The sequence below is a fragment of the Larimichthys crocea genome, chromosome XI (genome assembly GCF_000972845.2).
Source record: "Larimichthys crocea isolate SSNF chromosome XI, L_crocea_2.0, whole genome shotgun sequence".
Taxonomy (NCBI): domain Eukaryota; kingdom Metazoa; phylum Chordata; class Actinopteri; family Sciaenidae; genus Larimichthys; species Larimichthys crocea.
Window position 1 is genome coordinate 14003108 of NC_040021.1, and position 12162 is coordinate 14015269.

General features: G+C 41.4%; 1 protein-coding gene across 1 annotated transcript in view; it reads left to right on the forward strand.

Moving 5' to 3' along the window:
• The window catches only part of LOC113746826 (uncharacterized protein K02A2.6-like), a 9149-nt gene extending 4654 nt beyond the window's left edge, over positions 1 to 4495 (forward strand). The window contains exons 2-3 of the mRNA XM_027283889.1: positions 5 to 4076; positions 4107 to 4495. Of these exons, the coding sequence (XP_027139690.1) occupies positions 299 to 4076; positions 4107 to 4315 (3987 nt within the window). The 5' untranslated portion in view covers positions 5 to 298 and the 3' untranslated portion in view covers positions 4316 to 4495. The remainder of the gene's footprint in view (positions 1 to 4; positions 4077 to 4106) is intronic.
• The last annotated feature ends 7667 nt before the right edge of the window (positions 4496 to 12162 follow it).

The window sequence follows — 12162 nt, forward strand, 5'->3', positions numbered from 1 at the left end:
ACAGGTAATCAAGTTAGTCAAGGATTCAGTGATGGCGGTGCGTGTCAAAGCCTCGGTTAATAAACCATGTTGCTGTTCAGTAAGTCGGTGTTCGTCTGGTGCATGAATCCACATCACAAACATTACATTGGCGACGAGGAGTAAACGGAAATGTGCATGAAGAGTTAACTGGGACACTCCTGTTTTCCCGAGGAGAAAAGAAGGGAAAAGACGAACAAGTGAACGAGTAAGGCTAGGCTAAGTTAGCTAAACTAACAAACAAAAATACGTAAATAGCAGTCGGCGCACCACAGCAAGCATGGCAGGAAACACCGCTGCTCTCCCACCTTTCGACACAGAAACAGACCCAAGCTCTGTTGGACCTCGCTGGAATAAATGGGTGCAAAGGTTTGAAAATTACACCACTGCAATGAACATTACCGGAGATGTTAGGCTCAAAGCACTATTGTTGCACATAGCAGGAGAACGAGTGTATGATATCTACGACACGCTAGCAGCAGAAGATGACAAATATGCAGACACGAAGCAGAAGTTATCTGGATACTTCTCTCCCAAGAAAAACATACAGTATCAAGTGTACATCTTCAGAAAAGCCACTCAAGAACCAGGAGAAAACTTGGACGGTTATCACACTAGACTAAGGATGTTAGCAAAGAACTGTGAGTTTGCAAATGTTGACGCAGAGATTAAAACGCAAATCATACAAAGCTGTGCATCATCCAGGCTGCGCAGGAAAGCACTGAGGGAGCCTGAACTAAGTCTAGAAGAGCTTCTTGACCATGGAAGGACACTTGAACTGTCTGAAATACACGCGACTGGCATAGAAAGCGGCGCAACAGCTACAGTCAACATGTTGGATCAAAAGACTAAAGAGAAGCATCCAAACAACAGCAGATGGTCAGAAAAACGACGTTCTGACAACCGCTGCAGGAACTGTGGAGGTAAATATCCTCATGATGGAGAATGTCCTGCTAAAAGTAAACAATGCAGAGCCTGTGGTAAACTAAACCACTTTGCAAGACAATGTCGTTCAAGATTGAGAGACATTAACACAAAACGACCACAGAACACAGCTAATCAACACCCTAAGAAAGTACATCACATAACAAAGACTGCACTAGGTGAGAAACCAGAGCACAACTCTTCCAGCAGTGATGATGCCTATGTTTTTGCAGTTGATGCTGACAAGATCTCAGAGCTGCCACAGACTCACATCAAGCTGAACAGCAGTAGTATGTTAGTTTTAATCGATTCAGGAGCCTCAGCGAACTGTGTCAGTGAAACAAGTTTTGAGAAACTGGTGCCACGTCCAAAACTCAGCCCCACCAAAACCAAGATCTACCCCTTCCGCTCCAGTGTTCCACTGCCTGTTAGCGGTGCTTTCAAGTGCAGTGTGGAGAAAGGACAGAAAAAGACAATGTGCACGTTTTTTGTGATTAAAGGTGACGGATTCAATGTTCTCAGTTACAAAACATCCAAAGCACTGGGACTGATTAAAGTGGTCACAGCAGTATCATCCACACCACAGTGCTGCACAGTCGCAGATGAGCTGGTGGAAAGTCATCCTGAACTGTTTCAAGGCATCGGAAAACTGAAAGACTTTCAGGTAAAGCTTCACATAAATCCTGACATCAAACCTACATGCCAGCCACACCGACGTGTGCCATTCCACATCCGCCAGAAGGTCGAGGATGAGCTTCGGAAATTGGAGGCAGATGACATCATTGAGGAGGTCTCTGGCCCGACACCATGGGTCTCACCTATTGTCGCACCTCCCAAGCCCAAAGACCCTGACAAAGTAAGAATTTGTGTTGACATGCGCCAAGCTAACACAGCCATAGAGAGAGAACGCCATATCACTCCCTCCATGGACGACGTGATACATGAGTTAAATAGAGCAACTGTGTTTTCCAAGCTGGATCTGAGAGCTGGATACCACCAGCTAGAGCTTCATCCAGACAGCAGATACATCACCACATTCACCACTCACCTCGGATTGAGGCGTTACAAAAGACTGAGTTTCGGGATATCGTCCGCTGCTGAGGTATTTCAGAATGCCATATGCCAAACACTACAAGGTCTCTCTGGTGTGAAGAACCTCAGCGATGACATCATCGTCTACGGTGCCTCCCAGACAGAACATGACAACAACCTCCGAGCACTGTTCCAGAGACTCAGAGAAAGCGGTCTCACACTCAATCGTGCAAAATGTGAGTTCAACAAGTCTAGGCTCGAGTTCTTCAGTTTCATCTTCTCAGCACAAGGTGTTTCAGCAGATCCCAAGAAAGTTGCTGCAGTTCAGCACGCTGCAGACCCCCAGAATCCAGGTGAAATCAAAACTCTGCTGGGCATGGCCAATTATTGTTCCAGGTTTATCAAAGACTTCTCCTCCATCTCAGAACCGCTGCGCAAGCTCACCAGAAAAGACACACCGTGGGCATGGGGCCCAGAACAGCAAGCTGCAGTACAGACACTGAAAGACAGTCTAACCAGCGACACTACAATGTCATACTTCTACCCAGGCAGAGAGACAGAACTGATTGTGGATGCTAGCCCTGTTGGACTAGGTGCAATCCTCTGCCAAAAAGATGAAAAAGGGGTGAAGTACATGGTAGCATATGCTAGTCGGTCCCTCAGCGATGTAGAGAGGAGATACTCACAGACAGAAAAGGAAGCACTGGCCATTGTGTGGAGCTGCGAGCATTTCCACCTGTACATCTATGGTCATCCTTTCATTCTAGTGACAGATCACAAAGCACTGGAAATCATATGGAACAATCCCAGGTCAAAACCACCCGCCAGGATTGAGAGATGGGGACTGAGGCTTCAACCCTACAACTTCAAGGTGGAATACAGAAAGGGAGCTGACAACCCAGCTGACTACATGTCCCGTCACCCCATCCGTTCTCAGGCAGGTGACAGCACAAGCGCAACAAAAGTAGCAGAAGAATATGTGAACTTCATTGCGAGTCATGCAACACCTAAAGCCATGACACTCACTGAGATCAAGACAGAGACACTTACAGACCCAATCCTTCAAGAGGTCAGTACTCATATCAGAGACAACACATGGCATAAAATTGTCCAGTCACGACATGCTGACATATTAAAGCAGTTCAGACAAGTTAGCAGTGAACTAACAACATCACATGCATCAGACATTATACTGCGGGGGACTAGGATTATAATTCCCACTGCCCTGCAAGATAGAGTGTTACAGCTAGCCCATGAAGGACACCAGGGCATTGTCAAAACTAAAGCACTACTCAGAACCAAAGTCTGGTTTCCAGATATTGATCGCAAAGCAGAAGCAGTAGTACGTAGTTGTCTCGCATGTCAGGCCAACACACCAGTTGCACATACAGAGCCACTAAAAATGTCGGTTCTGCCAGAAGCTCCCTGGCATAGCGTCAGTGCAGACTTTTATGGACCACTTCCAACTGGAGAGTACTTGCTCGTCATCATAGATGATTATACACGCTACCCAGTTGTCGAGAGTGTAAGGTCAACCTCAGCGAGCACGGTCATTCCGGTCATGGACAAAATCTTCTCCATGTTTGGGATCCCCAGAGTCGTAAAGACTGACAATGGTCCCCCTTTTAATAGTGACCAGTTCTCCCAGTTTGCAGACTATCTAGGATTCCATCACCGCCGGATCACACCACTTTGGCCTCAAGCCAATGCTACAGCTGAAAGATTCATGCGCACACTGGGCAAAGCTATTCGTGTAGCAGAAACACAAGGAGTCCCCTGGAAACAACTCAACATCTTCCTACGTGAGTACCGATCCACACCTCACAGCTCGACAGAAAGCTCACCTGCTGAACTGTTGTTCCAACGCAAGGTGTACACAAAGATTCCTGCATTCACTCACACTGCAAGTAACAGTTCAGACTCTGAAGTGAGAGCAAGAGACAACAAGGCTAAAGCCAAGATGAAATCTCATGCAGACTCTCATCGTCATGCTACGTCACACATTCTCACACCAGGTGACACTGTACTTCATCGTCAGCCAAAGCATAACAAGCTCACCACACCGTACAACAATAAGCCATACACGGTGACAAAAGTCAAAGGCTCCATGGTCACAGCGGCAAAAGTCAAAGGCTCCATGGTCACAGCGGCCAGAAATGGACACTTCATCGTCAGGAACTCTTCATTCTTCAAGAAGATAACTCCTGAGCTATTGGAAATCCCACCAGATCCTGTTGATGATGATTGTGATAACAGTGATGCCTCTGCGATCACAACAACGCCAAGATACCCTTCAAGGCACAACAGACGTCCTCCTGTATATCTACGGGACTATACATAGCTTATGGACTGTTGAAGTGCTTGTAAATGCTGTTAAGACAGATTTACTATTTTTCCATATGGGTATAGTGTTCATACAGTCAAAGAGTTGTTGACATGTGTTCAATATGTAAGACTAAGCCCAGTGTCAGAATGTCAAAGCATCATATTAGTAATTGCTGTTAAAAAAAAAAAAAAAAAATGGAGGGGGGGGGGGGGCAATGTGATGTCACAGTAACGTTATGTGTTGACAGTATAAACTACGCCACCTGGTGGAGGAACAGGTCGTCAAGTTCATGGACATATATACATAGACGCCGCATTAAGCGCTGAATCGTACGTCGACGTCGCCGCCATATTGGATCGGGCAGATCTGCCGGTAAACTAATACAAGGAAATGGACTGAACTTCATAAAGCGCCTTTCTACAAAGTTCTTTAGGTAATGTCTCTTATACACCCATCCACACACACACTAATATATCTGGGAAACAAACAGGCACCAAAAACAACGTATGTAACTTTTAAAGTGATGATTATAAATGTTTACTCCTTATGTAAGCACCAAACCAACGTATGTATGTTCTAAGCTGAGTGTTTACAGGTACTAAATTGTGTGTAAACACGTTACTGTGATGATAAATATTTAAATTTTAATTTAACATTTAATATGTGTCTATAATAACCAGATCCTGAAATGTAGATGTTGACATGAGTTTTCTGAATGAAGAGCCACTAACGTGTACATACATACACATAAACACACAACACACACACACCACACACACCTATGTGTGTGTGTGTGTTGTGTGGTGTGTGTGGTGTGTGTGTGCGCGTGCTCTTTATTCAGAAAACCCATGTCACATCTACATTTCAGGATCTGTTATTATAGACATGCTTAATGTTAAATAAATATTCACTATTTATCATCATGACAGTAACGTGTTACACACATTAGTAGCTGGACACTCAGCATTAAGAAAATACATACGTTGGTTGGTGCTTACATAAGGAGTAAACATTATATCATCCCTTAAAAAGTTACATACGTTGTTTTTGGTGCCTGTTTGTTCCCAGATATATTAGTGTGTGTGTGAATGGGTGTATAAGAGGCATTAACTTAAACGAACTCTTGTGTAGAAAGGCCTTTATGAAGTTCAGTCCATTTCCCCTTGTATTAGTTTACCGGCAGATCTGCCCGATCCAATATGGCGACCCGTTGACGTATCGCGACCAACGACCAACCCGCTCAATCGGCGTGCTATGTATATATGTCTATGGTCAAGTTAGTCAAGGAGAAGCAGCGGTGTGTGTAAAAGCCTCGGTAATAAACCATGTTGCTTGTCAGTAATCGGTGTTCGTCTGGTGCATGATCCCCATCACAAACATTGTACAATACGTAAGCAGGTTACTGTGGCAACGGGCCCCGGTTTGTTTTACATTTGTGCACGTTCTGATGTCAAGAACGTTCAATGGTCTCCATGGGCACCCAGAATAATAAATATATTTTTTTTAGCATTATTCGAAAAATTAAATTTTTTCATAAATTTTGGTCGATAAACTTGTAATAAAATGAACGCCTTAAACTAAAATTTTAAGATATTCTTTGAGGACTACACACAATTATTAAAACATTAGCCAATATTTACCATCTAGAAACATTTTACACCGAGAAAAAACGCGAGGGTCGCCAAAAACAAAAATATCTATTTACAGAAATCATTTTTTAATTACTAACACAAACTATCCCGAAACTTTCAGTCCAATTTCTTATCATCTAATAAACATTTTAAACCGAGAGAAACCGAGTGTCAACAAAACGTGTTTTCCTAACAGGCCGGTTACATGAATGGAAATATACATTTTGTACAAAAAAAAAAATATATGATTAAACTCAATTGGGAAAAGTTTTAAAAGGTGTCTTACGTGACATGTCTCAGCAGGCTGGTCTTTTAGTCTTCACGGAGCTTTCCTCTCGTGTAGGGGTTTCACGGAGCTTCCCTCGTGTAGGATGAGTTTCAGGTTGGATGCAACTTTTTCACGGACAGGTGTTCACAAGGTCAACGATCCTCGAGTCCAAGCGCGAGTGAACAATTCTACAGGTTTGCGTGCCCTTACGTCACCACGGTCGTGCGTGACCTTTCTGTCTCCATGACAAGGACGGATGCACATGCGTGCGGATATGGAGACGATGTGCAGTAAAATCGATTTAGTGCTTGTGCGGCATCAATAAAGTGATGTGCGTGAATAATTTGATTGACCCAGCAAACTGACAGAAACTGCTGAGTCACTGCGGGTCACACCATCTTCACCCAACCAACATACAACTTTATTCATTTGTTTGTAATTTTATACACAAAACAATTTCCCTACGGGGATTAATAAAGTAATTCTTAATAAAGTACTTCTGAAAATAAAGAATATAAATCTCTGCAGACAGTAAATATAAAGCAGTGCATTTCTAACGAATATATAATCCCAGAGGAAATTATATAATTTACTTTATTTAATTACTTTATTATGTAATTTACTTTAACGTATTTACCAGTGTGGCTGTCCAATAGCCCTACTGCCCTGCCTAGCCACAAAAAAATAATAATAATAAATCATTCATATTTTCAGTATTTGTGTGTTTAAATAATGGAATACATCCATTGATATGTGCAAACTATGATTTAAAAAAAAAAATCCACCACACAGCAAAATGCTGTCCCTTGTCTGCATGTCTTAGCTGCTTTGGGGCGCTGGAGAAATCGCCCCGAGGAGGCGGGTCTATGAAGCAGTTAAACCATTAATTTAAGGCATGAACGTTGGGACATATGATTTAGCTAATCAGCGTCCTCAAATCTACTCCAGAAAGAGTGATTATTTTATCACCCCAAGCCAACCACGTCTGAAGTCAGGGCGGCTACGTACAAGTGCTATCATACATGACAATGGTACTCTTCCAAGACCCAACCCTCACTACGGTAAAATCACTCCTTCAGCATCCGTTTGAGAGGAGAACTTTGCCGGACAAACTACGCGTGACAGAGCTTGGTCCAGATAAGCCTGATCTTGATATCAGACAGAAAGCTAGCGAAAAAGGGAAGCTGATGTTATTGTATATGTAAGGTTTGAGTTAAGCCACGTCAAAGTAGCCTACTCTAGGTACTTAATTTCTTTCTTTGTTATATTTTCTACATAATATGAACCAAAACACCGGGCAGACTCCTTGTATGTGAGAAAGTTCTTGGCACCTAATACTGCTTGTGAATCAAGAGAAGTCAAAGGAAGCTTCAATCTCCACACTAATGTTCTTTATTGGTTGGGGATTTCTCCCGTGTTCAAAATTGACTGCCCCTCTTGGCCTTCATTGCACTTAGTCTGTTTGATACTGCTGTGCTCTCCATCCAAGCTTTACTGTACAGTAATGCCAGAAACTCACCTGGGACCTGTATTTACGTCCTCACCCTTAGTCTTGGTCTAGCTGTAGGAGGCTGTACTGTGGAGTCCGCTCTGACCTTTCTAAAGCGGTGTGTGTTAAGGAGGTAGGCTGGGCTGCAGGCAGCACGGTGGGTCTCAGACGGGAAAACAACAACTTGGCATGGAACAGTGTGTACCCACAGCAGCATATTGAATGTGTGAAGAATGGGCAGACTCTCACTCCTTCCTTCCTTTCCACAATCTAACTCCTTGCCTTCTCTCAAACCCAATATTGTATGGCTTTATTTGAATGTAATAAATCCCTCTGTGTACAAAGTCAGTGGGAGGTAGTTGGTTATGTAACTAGAAAGAACTCTTTATCATGTTGATTTCACAGTGACACTGCAGAAATGCTGTCTGGCCCCAATGATTCAATTTAGCTGATGTTTTGGCTGCTTGTTCACATTCTGCTTATTTATTTTGGGCTTTGTTTGACAGAGACAGCTTGAAGAGTGACTGGGCCACTGCAACAAGGACTCAGCCTTTGTACATGGGGCGGTTGCTCTACCATCTGAGCTAAACGACACCCCTCATTCTGTTTGTTTTCGACTTAGGGATATCATGAACGTGTTTCCTTTATTATGATTTGTTTGTTCATATTGTTCTTTATTAGATGCACTGGAAATGGGAATAACAAAGGGGAGATTAAACACAGGTTAGAAGTAAATTATATGCAGTGTAAACTGCACAAATGCCTGTTTTTGGCTCACTAAAATACTGGTCGAATTTACACATTAGTCCTTTACATCATGTCCTTCTATTGCACAACTTCTGGACAAAAATTACAGCAGAGGTGCAGTGTAATAACATATCTGAGTGCAGTTTGGAGGCACAATGTGTACAGCTTGTACACACAATTGTAGCAACACTGCAAAGTACTGTTAAGGCTTTATTGATATACCAACTTTTTCCAGACAGGTGGTTAGAAACATTCTGTACTGTATAGTTGATGTATTTATTTTTGCAATAAATTTACTCCTTGGACAATACAAGTTATGACAGTTTACAACACACTTAAACAAATAGTTGATTCTATTTATAAAGACTGTTGTCTGAGTCGCCCAATACAAACTCACAGCATCAATAATTGCCCTGCGCTTTTCCCAACCTTAAAGCTGATGAATGCATTAAAGCCAAGCAACAGCACAGCTATTTCCATAGAGAATATATTGTAGTGCAAGAGAACTACAGATTAACACTAGGGATGTCCACATTCCCTGAGCACAGTGTCTTGGTACACCTGTATACCATTTCCATATAGATTGCCTGTCCATCATTTCCATTTTGATATTGCAGGAGAGGCGGGACTGATAGAATAGACTGTGAGAAGAGTGGGGAGCGAGGAGACTTAGAGGCGACAATATGTGTTGCTATATGATAGGGGGAGCGAGAAAAGAGAGTGAGCAAGTATATGCTATAATATCTACTTAGACTGGAAGCTACAGTTGCATATTTCATGCTGTACCTCAGACATTCTGCCTCAGTATGAACTCCAACTAGCTGGCAACGAAAGAAGAAGTGTGTTCAATTGCCAAAGCCCTCAGTGACCCTGTCAGCTATCTCTAAAGGCAGAATAAGTTCACAGAGCATGATGACTGGTGTCTCTGAGGTTACTGATTTCATGACTATTGATTTTAATCTGCAGGTGGAGATGAGAATCAACAATATCAGAGGAAAAGTAATCTATTTTTACAGGCAAATTGATCTGAAATATCTTTATTTGTGTAGGGAAATATGAGGACGTGTCTATTTTTTTACATGGAAATTTCAAATTGGCTTTAAAAACTCTTATTTCAAAGATAAAATGATATTATCTTTATTTTGTAACTTTATACTGTGTTGTTTATTGGAGGCTCACATTACAATATCAGGCTTTTTTCGTGATGTCAACGTGTCTTTTACATCTGTTCTACATGTTGTTTTTCACAGAACTGTTCAGCCTGATAGTCGAAGTGAAACAGGTTCACGTGTGTCATTCATGAGAGGGCACCTTGTCCCCAGAACCAAGAGCCTCATTAAGAATCCAGCATTGACCCCCTGTCACCCCAATTATTACATACATTAATCTCATCACTCTTCCTGCTGAAAATCCAACCCCCGTACACACACACACCAAAGCTTGCCTGCATTGATGGCTTGCTGATTGTTTCTTTTGTACTAAAATCAATCATGGTACAGGGTTTATCTGCAGCTTTAACTGAATAGGAACTCACTTAAAGTAATTGGTGTTGGTTAATGAATGTTGTTGTGACTGTCACAAAGAAATACATGATCATCAATGCCCACAACATACTTTCTGAATGTAATAGTTTTTACTGAAAAACAGACAAACTCTGTCCTTGGTTCAGTTTATGTGTGCCATGCTTCTCTTCCTGCTGAGTTGCACTGCTTTTAATCTCTATTTCATGCCACTCAAACTCCTGTTGATAGGATAGTTGTGTGCTGCTTCACACCCACTAAAGCAGTGACAAGTATGAGTGAACATGATGTGCCCAAGGTTAAAAAAGTCATCTAGGCGTCTTTTCCCCACACTTTTACCTCATAAAAGCCCATCTGTCTCGTCTCTCTGATTCACATCTCTCTCTGCAGTCAACAGAAAGACAGATTTTCAGTCCAAAAAAAAATGAGGAGGAGAGAGACTTTCTCTTTAAAGGATTTCAGAGTGCACAGTGGATGTGCTAGCTGTCAAATACTTTAGAGTAAATGGATCAAATTCTTATATTGGAGGTTGGATAATTGTTAACACTCCCATCTCTCTCTTTCTCTCTCGAGGTCACTCCTCAGCAAGCCTGTTGGAGATAATTGGCCTTTCTCTGTCTAATGAAGAACCAAACAGGGAGGAGAATGAGGAGTAGTTGGTGCACATACAAAATAAACACAGTCATTCATCCAGAAGCAGTTTTCAGAGATAACAAAAAAAACTAATAGGGTTAATTAATTGTAATTTTTTGGTCCACATTTCTGGAAACTGGATTTATAAAACCATCATTTGAAATAATTTTCATTGTACATGGTATATATGTTTGAAGTTGGCTTTAATGGTGGATTATAAAAGGGCTTTTCTGCTTTTTCTTTAACATAAAGAGGAGATACTGTATGAAGGTAATTACTATTTGAAAGCAGATAACAGAAGCGGCAAAAATTGTATTATAATGGTCATACTCACACAATGCAGTATGATTTCACACTATTTAGTCATTAGAGCATGCTGTATATTCTGTTAATTATTATTCCTCCTGTGAAGCAGACTAAAATGGCCTGGTTGTGTTGTGGTGAGAAAACCCTGCTATGGGTCTATGGGGACAGCATGACTCTATGTTGGTTTGCAGATACAAAGTAATGTAAAGGTCACTGCTTCGATGTATCTGCTGGAAAGACATCTAAGAAATTTTGCGAACAACCTGAAGAGAGATATCAGGTTTTTGGATGAACTACAGGAATGCTTTAAAAGGATGCAAAGAGGTTACCATTGACAGTTTATTGAATAGTGCTGCTTTTAGAGCTGCCATTATGACTTAACACCATTTACATGAATCACTTAATTTGTCTTCTTTCTTGCTGGAGAGTCACTGAAAAGGTCACTTGTGGAAGCATGACTGAACAGTGTAATTCAGTAAAAAAGTAATGCTATTCATAAAGTCTTTTCGTAGTTCCACATTTTAATAAGGCAAACTTTATGAAGAGTAACTCTATTGATGGCAAATGAATATTTTATCCATACTTCATAGATCAGTTAGCCATTAACAGGAACAGCCGTTGGGTGGTCAAGCTGTGAAAAATCAATCGTAGCTCGACTGGAGTTCATGGCCCATTACAGACATGAAATCAACCAACTGTTTCGTAACCCTACCCTAACCATACCTTTACCATAAAAACACAATCTTTCACTAACCCTAAGTATAATAGTTAACCATGCAGAGACATTTTAGAAACAGAGAATTTGAAGAATGAAGAAGGTTGTCTTTAATAAATGGGCATAGGTGTCCCAGTATTGAGCCATCAGCAAAAGTTATCTGCATTTGTAAACATTAATAAATCATCAATAAGCTGTTCCTACAGCCCACTATATTATATTTTGAAAGGTTGTTAATAAATGGATTTCTTCAGCTACACTGCAGGTAATTTTGGGATCAGACAACACAATATTTTTGCCATTTGAAATGGTCACTATCAAATTAAGTGATCACAGAGTCATACATTCTTAATTCTGACCAATGAACAGATAATCAGCGACTCTCTTAAAGGGAACCAACAAGGTCTTTTTTTTCTTTCCTTTGCACTGTTTATCATTGTAAGCAGAGTGAAATTGTGTGTAGGCTGATCCAGGCAAAAGTGGTCAAAATGTGGACTGGTCAGGTCTTACTGATAAATTATAGAGCTACCTAAATATGAAAAGCAAGAAAGTA